At 45.7% G+C, this 21990-nt stretch overlaps 3 protein-coding genes across 5 annotated transcripts; 2 read left to right on the forward strand and 1 right to left on the reverse strand.

Moving 5' to 3' along the window:
• Positions 1-5: 5 nt before the first annotated feature.
• Positions 6-10299, reverse strand: LOC121536044 (zinc finger protein 629). Its single transcript, XM_041843331.2, has 9 exons — positions 10227-10299; positions 5276-5478; positions 4568-4654; positions 4317-4394; positions 4084-4176; positions 3807-3933; positions 3226-3706; positions 2790-2848; positions 6-709 (listed from the first exon to the last, which is right to left on the reverse strand). The coding sequence occupies exons 1-9, from the start codon at positions 10228-10230 to the stop codon at positions 6-8; spliced, it is 1836 nt and encodes a 611-aa protein (XP_041699265.2). The 5' UTR covers positions 10231-10299.
• On the forward strand, positions 9594-12131 carry LOC123484524 (gastrula zinc finger protein XlCGF64.1-like). 2 transcript variants are annotated; one of them, XM_045214989.1, is made up of 2 exons: positions 9594-9977; positions 10548-12131. In XM_045214989.1, the coding sequence occupies exon 2, from the start codon at positions 10747-10749 to the stop codon at positions 11788-11790; it is 1044 nt and encodes a 347-aa protein (XP_045070924.1). In that variant the 5' UTR covers positions 9594-9977; positions 10548-10746; the 3' UTR covers positions 11791-12131. The 2 variants fall into 2 exon arrangements, with proteins under 2 accessions (XP_045070924.1, XP_045070925.1); XM_045214990.1 differs by having other exon boundaries at positions 9594-9971.
• Positions 12132-15922: 3791 nt separating this feature from the next.
• LOC123484538 (vesicle transport protein SFT2B-like) lies at positions 15923-21415 on the forward strand. 2 transcript variants are annotated; one of them, XM_045215000.1, is made up of 8 exons: positions 15923-16157; positions 16395-16484; positions 17339-17424; positions 17648-17729; positions 18047-18082; positions 18247-18305; positions 19002-19031; positions 19736-21415. In XM_045215000.1, exons 1-8 carry the CDS (start codon positions 16092-16094, stop codon positions 19773-19775), a joined length of 489 nt encoding a protein of 162 aa, XP_045070935.1. In that variant the 5' UTR covers positions 15923-16091; the 3' UTR covers positions 19776-21415. The 2 variants fall into 2 exon arrangements, with proteins under 2 accessions (XP_045070935.1, XP_045070936.1); XM_045215001.1 differs by lacking the exons at positions 19002-19031; positions 19736-21415 and adding an exon at positions 18890-18995.
• Positions 21416-21990: the final 575 nt, after the last annotated feature.

Consider the following 21990-nt stretch of genomic DNA (forward strand, 5'->3'; position numbering starts at 1 on the left):
GAGAGTCAGGCCTGTAAACGTATCCTCACAGTAACGGCATTTGTACCTCGGCCCCTCGCTCCCCTCGGGGCCGGATGGGTCTGCTGGTGTTTGATTAGTTTGGCCTGCGAGGTGAACGTCTCGCCGCAGACAGGGCAGATAAGCTTGGGTACGCGGTGCATCTGCCGGTGGGCGTCGCGCTCCTTCACCGAGCCGAACACACGCTCACACTGGGTGCAGGCGAAGCCACCACCGGACGAGTGAGTCTGCTTGTGATTGGTCAGGCTGGAGAGGAGGCGGAAGCGTTTGCCGCACAGGCAGCACTGGTGCAGCGGCTGGGCCCAGTGGGTCTTGTGGTGTCGGGTCAGTTCCAGCTGGGTCCTAAAGCCCACCCCACATTGAAAACAGGTGTTGGTCTTGTGGGTGAGGCGGTGACGGTACTGCTCACGGAGCGACGCAAACCCCTTCCCGCACTGGGGGCAGTCGAAAGTGGCGTTGACACACACAGAGCGCTTGTGGTCGTTCAGGCTCCAGGGCGTTGGGAAGCCAATGCCACACTTGGAGCATTTGTAGCGGCCGCCTCGTGAGTGTGTGGTCAGGTGACGCAGCACCTGGGAGCGGTAGATGAAACACTTCCCGCACGTCGGGCACTTGTGGGCAACACGCCGGGGATTGTGGGATACGCTAGAGGGGTGCGTCTCGGAAGACGAGGACTCACCTGTGGGGCTGTCTGTGAGGAAACAGGAAGAGAAGGTGAGAGGTACAGTGGGGGGAAAAAGTATTTAGTCAGCCACCAATTGTGCAAGTTCTCCCACTTAAAAAGATGAGAGAGGCCTGTAATTTTCATCATAGGTACACGTCAACTATGACAGACAAAATGAGAAAAAAAATCCAGTAAATCACATTGTAGGATTTTTTAATGAATTTATTTGCAAATTATGGTGGAAAATAAGTATTTGGTCAACAACAAAAGTTTCTCAATACTTTGTTATATACCCTTTGTTGGCAATGACACAGGTCAAACGTTTTCTGTAAGTCTTCACAAGGTTTTCACACACTGTTGCTGGTATTTTAGCCCATTCCTCCATGCAGATCTCCTCTAGAGCAGTGATGTTTTGGGGCTGTCGCTGGGCAACACGGACTTTCAACTCCCTCCAAAGATTTTCTATGGGGTTGAGATCTGGAGACTGGCTAGGCCACTCCAGGACCTTGAAATGCTTCTTACGAAGCCACTCCTTCGTTGCCCGGGCGGTGTGTTTGGGATCATTGTCATGCTGAAAGACCCAGCCACGTTTCATCTTCAATGCCCTTGCTGATGGAAGGAGGTTTTCACTCAAAATCTCACGATACATGGCCCCATTCATTCTTTCCTTTACACGGATCAGTCGTCCTGGTCCCTTTGCAGAAAAAACAGCCCCAAAGCATGATGTTTCCACCCCCATGCTTCACAGTAGGTATGGTGTTCTTTGGATGCAACTCAGCATTCTTTGTCCTCCAAACACGACGAGTTGAGTTTTTACCAAAAAGTTCTATTTTGGTTTCATCTGACCATATGACATTCTCCCAATCCTCTTCTGGATCATCCAAATGCACTCTAGCAAACTTCAGACGGGCCTGGACATGTACTGGCTTAAGCAGGGGGGACACGTCTGGCACTGCAGGATTTGAGTCCCTGGCGGCGTAGTGTGTTACTGATGGTAGGCTTTATTACTTTGGTCCCAGCTCTCTGCAGGTCATTCACTAGGTCCCCCCCGTGTGGTTCTGGGATTTTTGCTCACCGTTCTTGTGATCATTTTGACCCCACGGGGTGAGATCTTGCGTGGAGCCCCAGATCGAGGGAGATTATCAGTGGTCTTGTATGTCTTCCATTTCCTAATAATTGCTCCCACAGTTGATTTCTTCAAACCAAGCTGCTTACCTATTGCAGATTCAGTCTTCCCAGCCTGGTGCAGGTCTACAATTTTGTTTCTGGTGTCCTTTGACAGCTCTTTGGTCTTGGCCATAGTGGAGTTTGGAGTGCGACTGTTTGAGGTTGTGGACAGGTGTCGTTTATACTGATAACAAGTTCAAACAGGTGCCATTAATACAGGTAACGAGTGGAGGACAGAGGAGCCTCTTAAAGAAGTTGTTACAGGTCTGTGAGAGCCAGAAATCTTGCTTGTTTGTAGGTGACCAAATACTTATTTTCCACCATAATTTGCAAATAAATTCATAAAAAATCCTACAATGTGATTTTCTGGATTTTTTTTCCTCAATTTGTCTGTCATAGTTGACGTGTACCTATGATGAAAATTACAGGCCGCTCTCATCTTTTTAAGTGGGAGAACTTGCACAATTGGTGGCTGACTAAATACTTTTTTTCCCCACTGTATGTTGTGTTTTATTAGGATCCCCATTAGTTGGTGCAAAAGCAGCAGCTACTCTTCCTGGGGTCCACACAAAACATAAAACATGACATAATACAGAACATTAATAGACAAGAACAGCTCAAGGACAGAACTACATCAATTTTTAAAAGGCACACAAGAGGATAAGCAGAGAGGATGTTGGGAAATTGAATTTGTGATGGAGGACAAAACACCTGATAGGGAGCTGCAGCACAGGAGGTTGGTGGCACCTTAATTGGGGAAGACAGGCTTGTGGTAATGACTGGAGCGGAATAGGTGGAATGGTGTCAAACACAACAAACACATGGTTTCCAGGTGTTTGATGCCATTCCATTTGCTCCGTTCCGGTCATTATTATGAGCCGTCCTCCCCTCAGCAGTCTCCTGTGAGCTGCAGGTGGTTAGGAGGGTATAAGACACTCACCTGTGTCACTCTCCACCATAATACATTCTACAGGCTTATCAGACGACTCAGGGATGATGCTGAGGGGGGAAAAGAACATGTCATGTTAATCATTCATCATTTACTCAATACTCACTCACACACAGTTCGCCTTTTGTCACTGTTCAAATACTGTACAGTCAAAACAAACAAGAAGATACAATCTGTCCATACTTGCTGTCACGCTACTGCATTCCTAACACACACACACACACTTTCCTCCTCAGTGTGGTGTGGGCCACACACTGTACAAACACACTTTCTAAACACCCACACATACTCTGTCCACACCAATTGTCACACTAACACACACACACACTTACCATTCAAAACACCCATGCTGATACAATCTGTCCATACTTACTGTCACGCTACAGCATTCCTAACACACACACACACACACGCTGACCACACTTACCTCCCCGGTGAAGCCTGGGGCTTTTGGCTGCTCACAGGAACAGTTTTTCTCTCTGGTGAGGGCCTGCTCTGTCCTGAGGGAGAGTTGACTGCAGTCTGCCCCCTGCAGGCCACAGGCAGGGTGAGAGTGGGTGCAGACTGGGAGACGACAGCAAGAGAGGGCTGGTCCGGCTGGGGGATAATCATTATAGATTGGCTCTGAACAATGAAACCCAGAATCCCTAGGTCGGATGTTTCCGTTTCTCCTGCCAATCTATTGGCTGATCCCTGGTCTTGACCAATCAGCTCGGCTACTCTCGATTTCTCATCGTCCTCTCGTTTGACGCAGACCGTCTCCTGTTCTTCTCCTCTCTCTTCAGCCATCCTTTCCTTGGGGAAGGGTTCTGACTCACTGTCAGAGTCGGCAGATGGATGGTACACCATCATATTTGGAAGGCAAACAGGTAGAGAGCTGAGGAGGTTGGTCTGGGATGGGCTGGAGTCTGCACAAGACAAGCGAGAAACACAGTTGTAAACTATTTAAATAAATGTTTTACTAAACTGCTAAAACAACTGAGACTACAGACGTACCTGGTGACGTACCTCTATTTACCAGGTGTTCCCGGCAGCACATCTGGCTCTGCAGTACAGACCTCAGCCCTTCACTGTGGGGGACAGACTGCAGACATTCATCCACACCACCGGGGACAGAGTCGAGCCAGGAGGCAGCCTGGGGAACACAGGGGGGAGATGTGTGGTTGATGAATGCAGTCGATGTGTGGTGGTCAAAGTGTGGTTGATAAATGTGGTCAATATGTAGCCTGTGTAGTCTCTTAGTGGTGAAGTTGGGGTTGACATGTGGTCGCCGGTAACTGTGTACCTGTTTAAAGTCTGGTACTGGCAGCAGCTCCTCCAGCCTGGAGAGGAACACACACACCAGAGACTCCAGCTCTGCATTAAAGTATTGACCAAACTGAGAGAGAGAGAGAGAGAGAGAGAGAGAGAGAGAGAGAGAGAGAGAGAGAGAGAGAGAGAGAGAACAATTCTTCACTGAACCCAGAGATTAGTAGATTGCTGCATGTTACTCAAGTGACGAAAGAGTCATTTTCTTACAGCCCATCGATCTCCTGGACTCCTCCGAGTGTACGCCATGAGCCTGGCTTTGGCATCCTCGAAGGCCTTGTCACTGGACTGTAAAAACAACAGACACATACCTTAGCGTGTGTCAGGGCCAAAGCATCCCTCTCAGCACTCGGTGTCCCCATTCTGGCACTCGGTTCCCTCCCTTTACTCCACCCTTTCACTCTATACGTTCAGTAAAAGGCAGGTGTAAAACTCCAGTTCCCATGAGCCCCCTCTCTCACCTGTGTCAGACAGATGGACTGGATCCTGTCCAGGTGAGTCTGGATGAGGTCTGGGGCGACGTTCTCACCTATCCACTCCTGGGACATCTGCAACACGGACCGATCGGGAGGTCCGTTTAGAATTACTCAAGGCACAGATTTGCAAGGCACAGAGGTGAACTTCTGATTTGCAGCACATGGAAAATACTGTGTAGGTTACTGCTAGAAGAAATGCATGTGGCCTCCAGAGTGGCGCAGCGGTTTAAGGCACTACATCGCAGTGCTAGAGGCGTCACTATACATCCGGGTTCGATCCCGGGCTGTGTCGCAGCCGGCCGCAACCGGGAGAACCATGAGGTGGCGCACAATTGGCCCAGCGTCTTCTGGGTTAGGGGAGAATTTTGGCCGGCTGGGATGTCCTTGTCCCATCGCGCTCTAGCAACTCCTTGTGGAGGCCGGGCGCATGCACGCTGACTTCAGTCGCCAGCTATACGTGTTTCCTCCGACACATTGGTGCGGCTGGCTTCGGGTTAGCGAGCAGTGTGTCAAGAAGCAGTGCGGCTTGGCGGGGTCGTGTTTCGGAGGACGCATGGCTCTCGACCTTTGCCTCTCCCGAGTCCATACGGGAGTTGCAGAGATGGGACAAGACTGTAACTACAAATTGGGGAGAAAAAGGGGCAAAAAGTACAAACGTTTTTTGTTGTTGAAGAAACGCATGCACACACACACCTTTGCTCTGAGGCCCAGAAGCAGTACTGCTCTCTGCCTGTCAGTCAGTAGTTCTGGAACTGCCTCTGTGATCAAACACACAAAGTCCTCCAGCTTCCCATAATGCTCCAAACTCCGCCGCTCCACCACCTGCCACATGACCGCTGACATCAGACGCAGCGGTGGCACCAGGAGTCTCAGAGAGGAGAGAGGGAGGGGGCCATCTGTGGGGAAAGAAAAGAGGGGGAGGTAAGTATGTATAGACAGGCAGGCTACACAAAGCACATATTGGCCCGGTTTGAATAATTCTTGCGTGTCCAGCCTGAGATTGGAATGTTAGGAGTTCGATCCCTAGCCAAGTCATACCAAAGACTGTAAAAATGGGACCAGATGCGTCTCTGCTTCGCACTCAGCAATGGATTGTGGGTAAGGCCCTGCGATAGACTAGTGTCCTGTCCAACGGGAGTACACATCAAGCTGCCTCACGCTTCAGAAAACAGGAGATACAGTGGCTTGCGAAAGTATACACCCCCCTTAGCATTTTTCCTATTTTGTTGCCTTACAACCTGGAATTAAAATGGATATTTGGGGGGGGGGTTGTATCGTTTGATTTACACAACATGCCTACCACTTTGAAGATGCAAAATATTTTTTTTATTGTGAAACAGACAAGAAATAAGACAAAGAAACAGAAAACTTGAGCGTGCATAACTATTCACCCCCCCAAAGTCAATACTTTGTAGAGCCACCTTTTGCAGCAATTACAGCTGCAAGTCTCTTGGGGTATGTCTCTATAAGCTTGGCACATCTAGCCACTGGGATGTTTGCCCATTCTTCAAGGCAAAACTGCTCCAGCTCCTTCAAGTTGGATGGTTCCGCTGATGAGAGGTGTTGGGTTTGCACCAGACATAGCGTTTTCCTTGATGGCCAAAAAGCTCAATTTTAGTCTCATTTGACCAGAGTACCTTCTACCATATGTTTGGGGAGTCTCCCACATGCCTTTTGGCAAACACCAAACGTGTTTGCTTATTTTTTTCTTTAAGCAATGGCTTTTTTCTGGCCACTCTTCCGTAAAGCCCAGCTCTGTGGAGTGTGTGGCTTAAAGTGGTCCTATGGACAGATACTCCAATCTCCGCTGTGGAGCTTTGCAGCTCCTTCTGGGTTATCTTTGGTGCCTCTCTGATTAATGCCCTCCTTGCCTGGTCCATGAGTTTTGGGTGGGCGGCCCTCTCTTGGCAGGTTTGTTGTGGTGCCATATTCTTTCCATTTTTTTATAATGGATTTAATGGTGCTCCGTGGGACGTTCAAAGTTTCTGGTATTTTTTAATAACCCAACCCTGATCTGTAGTTCTCCACAACTTTGTCCCTGACCTGTTTGGAGAGCTCCTTGGTCTTCATGGTACCGCTTGCTTGGTGGTGCCCCTTGCTTAGTGGTGTTGCAGACTCTGGGGCCTTCCAGAACAGGTGTATATATACTGATCATTTCACTTCACCAATTTCACTATTTTGTGTATGTCCATTACATCAAATCCAAATAAAAATCCATTTAAATTACAGGTTGTAATGCAACAAAATAGGAAAACGCCAAGGGGGATGAATACTTTTGCAAGGCACTGTAGGCTCATGCAAGGCTACTTACTTACTTACTTTATAGTACAGCAGTGCATACTTCAAAGAAGGATGGAAGTTAGGTGAGATGCAAGTGTTCAAACACATTTCACCATATCCAAGAATCACACCACTTGTTTTCACTGTTAATAGCTCTGGTCTAGGACATCAGAGGGACGCGCTAACGCCCTGGACCAGAGCTACAGTGTGAGCTGTACTGGCCAAGTATGGGTACCTGCATATATTGAGTGTCTGAAAGTGAGCATTGCTAAATAAGTGGGAGGATCAACATAAGCAGGTATATGGAAACCTAACAGCTAATTAGGCAGATTGGTTGCCATTCAAGATCATTTTGCCTGGCTGCTTGCTGCTTCCTTATAGTGTTTTAGCTAAACTGGTTAGGCAGGTTAGGATAATAACGTGGGCGGTTAGGATAATTACCTTGGCAGGTTAGGATAATTAACGTGGCAGGTTTAGAAGAACTAGTCTAGCACGTTGGGAGAATGAGGTTAAGGTTAGGAAAAGGGTTAGGTTTAAAGGCAATTTATGCTTGATCCGAAAATGTGGTGGGAGGCTTCCTATGGAGGGTGTGACGCAATTTCGGAGCCTACGGAGGCATGCAGAGGCCAAATCAAGCTCCATACCGCTTTGCCGTGCACCTTTCAAATAGTATAACAATGCGGTGGCGCTGTATAGCTCCGCATTGACATGATTGGTTGACAGTAGGTGAGGGCAGGAGGTTCTGTACAAACACAAACTCACTTCCTTGACAACTTCCTTGGGGGAGATGGCGGAAGTGGATGCTGAATCGAATAAAACAGCGAGTCGAGCAAAGTTGGTGGTGACGAATGTTCTGAATGGACAACAGTAGCAGCGAAAACAGGAACCAAAAGGAAATTGTCTAAAATTGGAGTGGAGGATACGTGTATGAATGACAATGAATCACTTCTTGTTAAGTAAGGATGAATATGTGCGAAACCCGTTTGAGGTGTCGAAGATGGTGAAGTGGAGTCTGTCAGAGTGACCAGGAGTGGTCTTATTTTGATTCAATGTATTTCTGAAGATTAGAGGAAGATTGCAATGAGCCTCAAAAGAATCCAGACAACAGAAGTTTTGTGTTTTGAACTTCGGAGTAGAGCAACCGTCAAAGGAGTCATCTCAGGTGACGACGGATGTTCAGGTTGAATACCTGAAGAAACAATTCCTGGTGTTCTTGGTGCCCGGCGCCTGACCCGCTGGGTGAATGGAGAAAAGAAGAAAGTCTGTCGGTTCTGTAGTTTTTTTGCTAAAGAGCAAATCTACGCATGTGAAGCTTGGTTATGTAAGACACGCTGTAAGAGCTTTCGTCCTCAAACCATTGCAGTGTAAGAATTGTAAAGGATTTGGCTATGTTTCAAGTGTGTGCAGACAGACAGATTATATTGAAGAATGGTGTGTAGAAGGACGACGGTGTTGCAATTGTGGTGTGGATCATGATCCCGAGTTCCTGGAGTGCCCTGTAAGGCCGAAGGAGATTGAGGTGCCAAAAGATAGAGCGGTCAATCGAATTTCCTATGCGGAGGCGATTAAAATAATTGAGAAAACAAGTGATGCTAGTGAAGATATGGTAGCGGACGCACCACAGCCTGTAGTAAATGTTTGCTGCCAGTCAAAAGATACCCTGTGTGTTAACATTGTGGATTTTGTGGCGTTCATTGCCACAGTTATAAACTGTACGGCACAAGTCTCAAAGAAGTCTAAGAAACTGGACATTGTTGTGGTTTGGGCAGAAAAGTTTTTGGAACTTAAGGATTTTACATCTGAAGACTTGCAAGGGGTACTGTGTAGCTCAGTTGGTAGAGCATGGCGCTTGCAACGCCAGGGTTGTGGGTTCGATTCCCACGGGGGGCCAGTATGAAAATAAATGTATGAAAATGTATGCGCTCACTAACTGTAAGTCGCTCTGGATAAGAACGTCTGCTAAATGACTAAAATGTCAAATGTACTGGCGCCGGAAGACCCGCCCTCCCAGGTTCCCCTTGAGCCTGTTTAGGGATCAGATCTGTTTTATTTTTTTAACATAAAAGTTGTTTGATTTAGTTTAGTTTATTATTAAATGGTTTGGTAGTTTTTTTGGTATTTTGTTCCATTTTGGGGAATCCTGTTTACATCCCGCACAGTAGGTGTGATCGCCAATATAGCATAGAAGAAGAAGAAGAAGAAGAAGAAGAAGAAGAAGAAGAAGAAGAAGAAGAAGAAGAAGAAGAAGAAGAAGAAGAAGAAGAAGAAGAAGAAGAAGAAGAAGAATTCCTTCACAACAGCTCTGCGCCATAGATAGAACAATGAGACAGATATTTTACCGGATGTATAAATGTGAGGCATCCGCTTGGCGTTTCCACTCACTACAAGCCCAGTGGCCGGCAGTGGGAGAAGATGGGAATAGATGGAACGAGATAGATTTTGGTCAATTAAATATTTGATCTCAATACAGTTTTCTGTTCCCAAAACTATAATATGTTACGAACAGAGTGGAGTAAGTTTTGTAGACTTTATCCTTTGCCAAAGTAAAAAAAAAAATGCGTTGTTTAGAAGGAATTAAAAGGCTAATTGAGTTGCACATGCGCACTTCAGAGTAGGCGTTCCCTAACGGATATATGCAAATGATGCTGGAACACGCCAATAGGATCTCGCTAGCTCGTGCTTGGCTCTTCCCTCCTCCTTGCTTGTTTTGCCCACTATGACTCATTTGTTCCCATTTGAAACGACGGGCTGTGGTCTATCTTGGTTTACTTATAACAATCTTTGTCTGCGCTGTTCGGCGAAGCGCATGAATGCCCTGACTTCTGCAGAGGCCATATCACCCCGTAAATGCTGCTTGGCCAATGCAGACGTCGGATTGACCATGCAAAGGTTAGCTAAAATGCTACAAGGAAGCAGCCACGCGAAACGTTATTGAGTGACAACCAATCTGCCCAATTAGCTGTTAGGTTTCCATATACCCGCTTATGTTGATCCTCCCGCTTATTTCGCAACGCCCACTCATCGTGTGCAGTTACCCATGACTCGTAGCTACTGGTTGGCAAACGTTGTGCATAGGCCACAACACGACCCGAGTGACACTACCAAGCAAGTACGAGTGAGTATCTTTTACAGTTAACCCCACATTTCGCAGGAGATGCACTGAAATTGAGTGTGCAATTTTAGCTAGCTAACGTTAGCTAGCCTATATTTGATACCTAGACTAGAGATAAAGAACTCATACCAGCGGAAGCTAACTTTAGCTAATAGCTAAACTACACCCACAACGGCCTGCTTCCACCGACAGCTTGATTAGTAAGAGCAATCTATATAGCTACCTTGCCACAATCTTTACAGGAATGCATACCCATATTGCTGCCCCGTGGAAATCTTATATGCAGTCTTTTAGTCGTATTTACAAATGTTGATTGAAGAGGCAAGGCTAGCTGCTCGTTTCCTCGTAAACTGTTGATGAACCGGAAGTTGTTAGAGCGGCAGATAGCCAGCGTGCGTTCTGCGACTCACAACAACAACAAAGCTGATGGATGTTGATAATCAACCAACTTAGGCACGTAACTAGCTAACTTGCAAAACATTTTCCTACTTTTATTGTCTCAGTCATTGGTTTTGTCAAGTTACGAACTAGCTAACCATGTTTTTTCTTGTTATTTTATTTTTTTACCTCAAGACCGTCACTACATGGTATTTAGTGAGACGATCCTATCAGATCTTGTCCACCACGTAACATCACCAGCGGGAGAGCCTTACCTGGGACAGCACATCAGAATCCTAGACTCTCCCCTTTCACTTTGGGCCAAAATGGTCCTCTTTTGACCGAATCATCAAAAGCTTCCTTTCAAGTGCTACAGGAGGACACACCAGAGAAAATGGACAATCAACACACAGATATACTGCAGGTGCAAATAAAGCAGGAGGATGGAGAAGAGCCTCACGATACAGAGGACAGTCTCAAGAGTTCTAATACCAGAGAACAGAAGCCTTGTCACATCTGCCCTGATTGTGGTAAAAGTTATACCCGTTCAGATAATCTTAAAACACACCAGAAAATTCATATGACAGAGAGACCGTACCTCTGCTCTGAGTGTGGTAAAGGTTTTACCCGTACGGATCATCTGAAATCACACCTGAAAACGCATGAAAGAAAAAAGAAGAAACTAAAACACCCGTGTACTGATTGTGTGAAAGGCTTTGTCCATTTGGAGCAGCTTGAAAAACATCTTCAAAAAAATCACCTAACACACAAGGAAAAGAAACCTCACAGCTGTCCAAGGTGTGACGAGAGCTTTTCTGACCTGGAAGAACTAACAACACACTTACCAGTACATACCGAAGAGCTGGCCCTCTACTGCTCTGACTGCGGCAAGCGGTTCTTACACAAAGGAAAATTTGAAAGACACAAGAGAGTACACAGTGGACAAATGCCATACATATGCACTCACTGTGGGGAGGGTTTTACACAGGCACACAGTTTGAAACATCACCAGCGAATACACACTGGGGAGAAACCCTACCTCTGCAACGAGTGTGGGGAGAGTTTCAGACATGATGCAACGTACAGGAGACACAAGCGCAAACACGAGCTACCACCCTCTGAAAAGAAAGCCTATCCTTGCTCAGTATGTGGGAAGACTTTTACCCGCTCTGATGGAGTGATGAGGCATCTGAGAAGGTTCCATTATGGAGAGAGAGCTCTCCAGTGCTCCTGCTGCGACAAACGATTCTTTCAACAGGACACACTAACCACACACATGAGAATTCACACTGGAGAGAAACCGTACAGTTGCTCTGACTGTGGGAGAAGCTTCTCACAAGATGGCGACCGAAAGAAACACCAGAAGAGGCACCACACTGGAGAGGGTACTTCACCTCTGACCCTCCATGTGGATGGTACAGAGACACACACACTATAACAGAGACATTCACACTAACAGACAGGCAGACTCAAGACACAAAAACAGCACAGCGGGCAAACCAGGTTGCAATGAAATAATATTTTTTTGTGGATGTGTGTGTGTGTGTGATAGCATGTGTTTTTCTGTTCTCTCTCCCCCCTCCCTGTCTCTCTCGCTCTCTGTCTCTCTCTAGTTTAATTAGAGTTCATTGGCAAGGCTAATTTTAGCCCAACTTCTCACTGTTTGTAAGATGCTTACTGCTTATTGCAGCTACTTAAGTGATCATCCCCCACTCTGTTACTCTCTGTTACCCCTCTATTCATCCCCCACTCCGTTACTCTCTGTTACCCCTCTATTCATCCCCCCACTCCGTTACTCTCTGTTACCCCTCTATTCATCCCCAACTCGTTACTCTCTGTTACCCCTCTATTCATCCCCCACTCCGTTACTCTCTGTTACCCCTCTATTCATCCCCAACTCGTTACTCTCTGTTACCCCTCTATTCATCCCCCACTCCATTACTCTCTGTTACCCCTCTATTCATCCCCCACTCCGTTACTCTCTGTTACCCCTCTATTCATCCCTCACTCCATTATTCTGTTACTCCTCTATTAGTCCACCTCTCTGCTACCTTTTCTGTTCACCCTTCTCTTCATTCATCTCCCCATTATCCTTCTCTTTACCCAAATGAATCCACAAAAACAAACTGGTATTCCTCTTCATTCTATATCTCTAACCTCCTCCCCTTTCCCTGTGCCTCCCCCTGTCAGCCCTGCGTTAACCAGATTACAGAGGATTTTCTGCTATTAACACGCTGTTGGGGCCATGGCCTAGCAGTGTATTGTGGTGTCCAGCTTAGCCACACACACCAAACAGATGGTACAATATGAGAGGGAAAGAGAGCGAGAACTACCTCACCACTGATCTGGGTAGAGGGAAACAGGCAGCGATGTGATCGGACAAAGGCCCAGCACGCAGCAGCAAATCCAACCTGAAAGTGTCTAGCTATAGCCTCCATATTCTATAGCCTCCATCTTCTAGCCTTAGCCTATCTATACTTCCCCTTGTCTCAACCCAACCCTCTGTCCCAGCCTCTATTCTACCCCAGCCCTCCTCTGGTACTCCCTGGCCTGGCTCCTGAGTGAGCCTCCACTACCCCCTGCTCCCCATGGCAGGTATCATGGACCCTGAGGATACAATTGGAACAGAACCCAAGGACGAGGATATCATGGAACCTGAGGATAGAATTGGAACAGAGCTGGAGGATAGAATCGTAATGGAACCTGAGGATAGAATTGGAACAGAACTGGAGGATAGAATTGGAACAGAACTGGAGGATAGAATCGTAATGGAAACTGAGGATAGAATTGGAACAGAACTGGAGGATAGAATTGGAACAGAACTGGAGGATAGAATTGGAACAGAACTGGACAATAGAATCGTAATGGAACCTGAGGATAGAATTGGAACAGAACTGGACAATAGAATCGTAATGGAACCTGAGGATAGAATTGGAACAGAACTGGAGGATAGAATCGTAATGGAACCTGAGGATAGAATTGGAACAGAACTGGAGGATAGAATTGTAATGGAACCTGAGGATAGAATTGGAACAGAACTGGACGATAGAATTGTAATGGAACCTGAGGATAGAATTGGAACAGAACTGGACGATAGAATTGGAACAGAACTGGAGGATAGAATCGTAATGGAACCTGAGGATAGAGTGTTCATTGATCCAGAAGGTTCAGATGCTGAGGAGCCAGATGGGATTCTCAATGAGCCAGAAGATCCAGAGGAGCAACAGGAGGAAGATGATGAAGAGGATAATGATAACATATTTGCCACACTGATGGGCCGCTACAAGAAAGCAGCAGAACAGGAGGACAATGATAAAGGGGGTGGAGAAAAGAGAGGCAGTGATAGAGGAGAGGAAGAACAGCTTCGAACGACAAGCTCCACCACGGGCTGACCGGCGGCAATCCCTACCCTGTCCGGTGAGTCTGTGTACGTGTGAGATGCTGTTGTAGAGGAATCTGCTTTGTCTTTGGGAGTTGTATACACAGAGCTTTAGGAGTGAGATTTGAGGGGAGGGTCAGAGCTAGGGCTGCTGGGTTTGACCACTGACACTCATTACAGTCACAGTCACTCCACCAGGATCCTTTACCACCCACCGACCCACCACAGGGCTCTTCAGCTCCTGGCCTGGAGCCCAAAGTACAGGTAGATAGCCATGTCCTCTTTCTCACGCTCAGTGTTATAGGAGTTTCCAGGTGAACAAGAAGGAGAGCAGTCGTAGGGTAAAGTCAATCAAAAATCTATCCGGTTTATTACAAGTTGCAACCGGGAGACACCACCAGCACAGAAGCAGAGGAAATGTCTAACTGGCCTCTTGGAGACCTGCCCTTTTTATATCCTAATCAGACAGCAACAAATGTTCTGTAAACAGCAGCCAGAGAGATTTGATGGAAGTCAAAACAAAAAGGCAGTGACTGTCAGCCAGAGAAATAAAAGTCATCCCATTGCTTTGTTGTGCCTTAGCCACAGCCAGGGGACAGGAACTCTAATAGGATTAGAATAGGCTGAAGAGCTAAAGAGCTACAGAGCAGGAGCATCATTTAGACACACACACACACACCTCCCTCCGGTGTGAGGGTATGTTTACTTGAGTTCCTCCTGTTGTGAATTCGGATGCATTTACTGAATTATCTGTCTCTCACCCCCCCCACTCTCCCGTCATCTCTCTCTCTGTTTTTATATCTCTCTCTCTATATATATATCTGTGTTTCTCTCTGTTTCTCTCTCAGGCTCAACTCACAGCGATGATGCAGTTGTCTCATCTCCACAACGCTACCAGGGCCCCGTCACCCGCCAGGCCAAACTCCCTGCAATGCATCTCGTCCACTGAGGATCCTGGCTGCCCGAAACCAGCCAATATGGAGCGACGATCCTCCATGATTCCATCCACCATTCCAGAGCTGGCCGGAATGCCAAAGATTAAAATGCAAACACGGTTCCGCAGGCGGAATGTCATGTCTCTGGTAGGCTTGCGGTATGTGTGTGTGTGATGGCCAGGTTGGGGTCTTTCTGAGAACACCGCTTTAGTCTAATTCCATTCAATTAACACTTTGTTAACAGTAAATCTGTGTGTGTGTTGCAGAGCGACGCCGATCGTGTGTGTCTCATCTGCCATGATGACCTGCACAGAGGAGGGAGTGGAATCAGGACGCTGCACTGCTCTCATAGCTTTCACAGTGAGGTAAGAGCAGCTTGACAACACACCCACACACACACACACACTCTCTTTCTCTCTCACACACTCTTTCTCTCTCTCTCTCCCTGAAGTGTATAGAGGAGTGGCTGTGGAGGAAGCAGGCGTGTCCTACGTGTCGTGTGCAGGTGGTGCTCTTGCCAGAACCACTCTACTGGAGCTCCACTCGGGTCAAAGTACCCTGACAACCACGTAGAACAGTCTAGAACTGGACAGAACCAGCTACAACAGCCTAGAACTGAACAGAACCACCTAGAACAGCTTAGAACTGCCCAGAACTGTCTAGAACTGGACCCAACCTCCCACAACTGCATATAGCTGGAAAGAACAACATAGAACTGCCTAGACCCAGACAGAAATACACAGAACCGGGAAGAACTACCCAGAACTGCAGAGAACCCATGAAGAACTGCAGAAAAACACTCAGAACTGCCTAGAGTAATGAACCGTTCAGAACTGTCTAGATACAGACAGAACTTATCCCTCAAATCTCTATCTAGAGTGCTGTGCTTCTCTGTATTCTCCCAAATCCCAATAATCCAGTATCTTCTAAAATTGTTTGTGTGATAGTGTATGAGTGAAATGTATGGATTTTTTTCAAAGGTTTTTCTTATAAGGATTGATTCAACCTGTGTTTATCTCAAGATTTAACGTTTGTTTAGTCGATTAGGGCATTTACATTTTTACATTGTATCCTATCTTTGTCTTTGTTTTTGCCAAGTCCTTGAATAAAATACTTGGTTGTTCTAATTGTAAAATGCATGCTAAATTGCATTATCTTTGATTACTGTGTACTCCTGTGAAGGTTTCCACCACAAATATAAGGCTCTGCTGCCACCTTTTGTTATTGTGGTACTGCAGTTAGCCCCAGCCCGCCTCGTCTCCGTGGTTACACTGGCGGAAGTTTTCGCAATCCACCTGCTGCACTCGCACTTCGAACAGGAAAAATAGCTCGACAAATCGATATTTTGAATTCCTAAAAACTAAGCTAATCGAAGCCACGGGAAAGTTCTAGAACTAGCTACATTCTATCCCTGTCTCAACTTTAATGGACAAACTAAAGAAAGTTTTGAGTGGCCAAGATGGCAACAATGATGACGGCGACATATTGCAAGTAGGTACTTTTTCTAGATAGCTAGCTACTGTAGTTAGCTAATATGTTTTTTACCCTAAATAATAGCTAGCTAAGTTTGGCTTTATCGCTAAGCCGTTTGCCAAGCGTGCTTTATCTACGTTAATACGAGTACAGTTGCTTAGCAATAACATAGTTGCTAGAAACACTTGCTAGCTAGGTCAATGATATCCATGTTTTATAGCTATGTTGTTTATAAATGGTGCGGTGTTGACACAGGCGGCGAACCAAGCCTCCACCCTGGGCTGGGGCACGCGTATGAAGGGCTTTATCGCATGTTTTGTGCTCGGGGTCTTGTGTTCCATTCTGGTGAGTCGTCATCTCTCTCCCATTATTTCAGCATTGCTCTGACTGTAAATTATGTTTGTCACAGTCAGTCAGACTTGGAACAAACCAAGTGTTTCCCCAAACCTCATTCAGTAAGCAAGTTCACATAGCTATGTATTTATTCCAGAAAGTACGGGGGGGGGGTTGATCTCTGAGAAATTAAAAACTGTCTTTAGAGGTCTAGACACGAAGGGCAACTAGAATGTGTCTACAGCAATATAAGGGTCGTTTGGGCCCCAGTGATAGTGTCTACAGCAATATAAGGGTCGTTTGGGCCCCAGTGATAGTGTCTACAGTAATATAAGGGTCGTTTGGGCCCCAGTGATAGTGTCTACAGTAATATAAGGGTTGTTTGGGCCCCAGTGATAGTGTCTACAGTAATATAAGGGTCGTTTGGGCCCCAGTGATAGTGTCTACAGTAATATAAGGGTCGTTTGGGCCCCAGTGATAGTGTCTACAGTAATATAAGGGTCGTTTGGGCCCCAGTGATAGTGTCTATAGTAATATAAGGGTTGTTTGGGCCCCAGTGATAGTGTCTACAGTAATATAAGGGTCGTTTGGGCCCCAGTGATAGTGTCTACAGTAATATGAGGGTCGTTTGGGCCCCAGTGATAGTGTCTACAGTAATATAAGGGTTGTTTGGGCCCCAGTGATAGTGTCTACAGTAATATAAGGGTCGTTTGGGCCCCAGTGATAGTGTCTTCAGTAATATAAGGGTTGTTTGGGCCCCAGTGATAGTGTCTACAGTAATATAAGGGTTGTTTGGGCCCCAGTGATAGTGTCTACAGTAGAATAGGGGTCTACGCTAAATTGTCCATCCTCTTACCTGGTGGCAGGGGACATGCTTGCTGTGGATTCCAAGGGGTGGTCTGATTCTGTTTGCCGTGCTGTACACACTCGGCAACGTTGCCTCTCTGTGCAGGTGAGTAGAGTTTTGTTGAGCGTGAGTGTATGTGAGTGGGTGTATGTGTGGCTTATGTGGGCTTTTACAAAACAGTTAGGCCTATTTTAGATTTAAGCTATCCGGGGACCCTCGTCCAGTTTTTTAACACCTAACGTGCACATGATACAGCAATGAAATTTGTAGTGCATTTGTACGTTGCTACAATAAAGTCAGTGTAGTAAAATAATGTGTGTATTCTCAGCACTATGTTCCTGATGGGACCCCTTAATCAGCTGAAGAGGATGTGTGCCAAAGAAAGAGCGCTGGCCACAGCTATCATGCTGGTGAGAACACACAACACACACGCACACAGTTTGGTTTGCTATCCTTGTGGGGACCAAAACGTATTCCCGTTCAAAATACTATTTTCCCTAACCCTAACTTATAAACCTAACCTCTAACCCTAATTGTAACCCTAACTCTAACTCCTAAGCCTAAAATAGGAGACCGGCAAAATGTCCCCACTTGTCTGAATTTTCCATGTTTTACTATCTTTGTGAGGACTTCTGGTCCCCACAAGGATAGTAAAACCAAAAAAACACACACAGTTCTTGTTCATTAATTCCACGCTGATTGTCTCTCCTTAATTCTCTCCTCATAGACATGTCTGGTGCTAACTATGTGTTCTGCTTTCTGGGTGAGTATAACACACACACACACGATACATATCCTGCACCTGTTGTGTTATCAACTACCTGTCTTTTTTAGCTAGTATGTTTCTCATTTAAACTTTGTCTTACATTGTTCCACCTCAAAGTATGTCTAGCTGAGTCCTGAGGGCTTCTCTCTCTCTCTCTACAGTGGAAGAATAATGGTCTAGCCTTACTCTTCTGTATTCTACAGTTTCTGGCCTTCGCTTGGTGAGTGACACACACACACACACACACACACACACACACACACACACACACACACATCCTTGAGTAATGTCCTTCCTTTAGTGTGTGTGTATTACGCACATCCCTACAGTCTGCAGACTGAGTGACACACACACACACACACACACGCCCGGAGTTGTTCTGTGCTGATGGCTTTTTGGCAGGCAGCTCAATGCCAGGTCCTTATTTGTAACTGAAAACAGAGTAATTATGGCCATAGCTTTTAGCCTGGCTAATCACACACGACTAATGCAGCTAGCTTTGTTCTCTCAAGCACCTCCTTCACAAAGACAGGAGATGCATATATACACACACACACACACACACTCACACTCTCTCTTGCCCACACACACTCTGAAATACACACAGATGCACACACATTCATGTACACGCTCTCTCACTCACTCACTCTCTCACACTCTCTCTCTCACACACACACACACACACACACATACAGGGATACACACATGTGCAATTAGTTTACAGACATACACAAACATCATTAAAATAACTTACACAAACACTGTAACACAACAAACACTCATGCATATACTCTGTTTTCACAGACTCTCTGCCACTGACACACTTCAGATAAAGACCTTATCCAGCCCTTTGCTGTGTATGATGTAGCCTTCAGTGTGACTTCAGGTTGTCTTATACTATACTGTGGTGTTTCAGGTATGGCCTGTCCTACATTCCATTCGCAAGGTGAGTGTTGGTTTACAGTAACTACCGGTCCACCTCTGTCCATAGCCTTAAGCACTATTGGTTTACAGTAACTACCGGTCCACCTCTGTCCATAGCCTTAAGCCCTATTGGTTTACAGTAACTACCGGTCCACCTCTGTCTATAGCCTTAAGCCCTATTGGTTTACAGTAACTACCGGTCCACCTCTGTCCATAGCCTTAAGCACTATTGGTTTACAGTAACTACTGGTCCACCCCCTGTCCATAGCCTTAAGCCCTATTGGTTTACAGTAACTACCGGTCCACCTCTGTCCATAGCTTTAAGCACTATTGGTTTACAGTAACTACTGGTCCACCCCTGTCCATAGCCTTAAGCACTATTGGTTTACAGTAACTACCGGTCCACCTCTGTCCATAGCCTTAAGCACTATTGGTTTACAGTAACTACCGGTCCACCTCTGTCCATAGCCTTAAGCACTATTGGTTTACAGTAACTACCGGTCCACCTCTGTCCATAGCCGTAAGCCCTATTGGTTTACAGTAACTACCGGTCCACCTCTGTCCATAGCCTTAAGCCCTATTCACACGGAACCAGTATTACATCATCCCTTCCCATTCAGTGATAGTTCAGTCCTAAAGCAACGTTTTTGAAGTCTGAAAACTTCGGACAAACTTTTGACTTTGGAGTGTTTATTCTTTTACTAATGATTGTTTCTTTGTTCACAGAGATGCGGTGATAAAGGCCTTCTCTGTCTGTCTGAAGTGAGGCTGCAATCCTCCCCTTTCTCTCTCCCTCTGAGGGGTTATGACGTGTGTGTGTGTTTGGGGTCGGCTAAAGCCCTCAACTCTCTGGCAAACACACAGACTCCACACAGGTGTGCTGGGCTGGTGCCCACTGAGTAAACACTCGTCACCGAATGCTTTCCAGATCAGAAGTGTACGTGAGGGATGATGTTGTGTAGAGGAATCTGTTTGTGAGGGAAGCCTTATCTTCTCTGTGTGTATATGGTGTGGTGTCTGTGTCCCTTTATGGTCAGTGTCTGTGTCCCTTTTTCTTTGTTTTCCCACACAGTGAGTCCAGCTCATCTTAATGTACCACCTCTGTCATTTCTCTAACTGTAAATCAAACCAGTCCCAAACTATTCAGGTCTATATTTAGGTGCCAACATGGTGTGTCTTCACTAGTTCTTTGTAGGTGTTTATTTACATGTATAAACTGGGTGGTTTGAGCCATTATACCACAGTCCAGGCACTCCGCATTGCGTTGTGCTGAAGAATAGCCCTTAGCCATGGTATATTGGCCATATACCACACCCCCTCGGGCCTTATTGCCTAAATAGGTGTTCACACTGTACAGATGACTCCTGATCATTTCAACGGCTCAGGTCTGGACATCTGTACAGTCAGTAGTACCTAGTTGATTTTTTTGCACCTAATCCCAAGTGCACTTACCAGGAGTCTGAATTGAAGTGCCTGCTGTTAAACTTTCTTCTAGCTGGATAGATATAGATACTGGGGAAAAATGAAAGGAAGAACTGCTTCAAGTGCTCTTGAATTGTTCACCTTTTATTTAAAATGTCTGTTTTGTTCAGTTCTTTTTATTTCAACAACATTTCCTGTAAACATGTCTCTTTAACTGCCGTTTTAACTTTCATGGTTAGTTAGTAGTATGATCACTGATTTTGGTTTAATTTTCCACAGGTATTTTAGTTTACGTTATTTCTGTTTTTTAATCATTTCTGGGGGAATTTGTTATTTTTATTTAAATAATGCTTCCTGTTAATATTTCTCTTTAACTGCTGTTTTAACTGTTTCATGGTTAATTTTCTGGCCATAAATAAAATAAATTCTGGATTCAGCTTGCCCTAGTCACGACCATTTCAAACCCTCTCACTGTGTCTGAGTGACTTTTATGTTAACTTGCAAAAGAGAAATGCCTTACTTCACATGATGTAAACCCAGAGAACCGTTTTCTATTGAATCACTGTCTTTTTATACTGTACTACTGTAACTCCCCTGAGTGGCTTCTTTTTCACAAAACCCTCCCTATAGATGCTTGTTTCATCTGCATAAAGATATGCTATTAAATGCTTGTTTTATAGAATAACATTTTCAATATTCAGGATACATTGTTTTAGGACTACAGTATAGTTAGTCTACTTGTCTAATATACATTTAGTATGAGCCCAAGTAGTTACAGGTTTGGAATAAATATTTTTTTCTGTTGATATACCTTTTTAAAGCATGATTGTTTTTTGTACCATCTTGAATCCATTGAAGATTCAACGCTCATATTTTAAAGTGTAATGATAATGTATTGTGTGACTATGACTCATATTTCATGTCTTATTCTCCCTTGTGTGTGACTCACCATCTTACAACAGAAATAAAATAAATTGTTATATTGTGGAGTGTTTTAATGTTGACTACAGAGTGAGAGAGAGAGTTGTGCCTGCCACCTGTTTTGCCTTGGCTTTGTATGTTCTGATGGGGTCTCACAACGGTCACGACACACACAAACGCATTCCTGGTACAAAAGGTCTAAGGTGTGTGTGTCGTGGGTTTACCTGTGCTTTGCTTCCCACCTTTTGATATTTGCCTCGTGCTCGGTTAATGACGCTCCTTTATGCGTTTTAAATCAGTAAAGCCCCTAATCTCCGCGCTCCGCCCGCCGCTGATTAAACTATCTCTGTCCCCAAACACATTGCTGCAGCTGCGAGCGCACAGGCGGCTCGGTCACACCGCCAGCCCGCGGAGATCGGGTGTCGCTATACGAGCCCTTCCGGACACTGACCTGTACCGTTCGCTCTTGTTCTTCCCTCCTCGGGTGGCCCCCATGTTGCAAGGTGCTTTCTAAGGGCAAGATTGCAGGGCATGGAGCTTCTACTGTGCACAAACAGGTTGAATCAACACCATTTCGAGAGCTTGGTTCTACCTGCAAAAAGATGATTCGGACATAATTTGCTTTAAAGTTCCGAAAC

The sequence above is a fragment of the Coregonus clupeaformis genome, unplaced genomic scaffold (genome assembly GCF_020615455.1).
Source record: "Coregonus clupeaformis isolate EN_2021a unplaced genomic scaffold, ASM2061545v1 scaf0348, whole genome shotgun sequence".
NCBI classification, from domain to species: domain Eukaryota; kingdom Metazoa; phylum Chordata; class Actinopteri; order Salmoniformes; family Salmonidae; genus Coregonus; species Coregonus clupeaformis.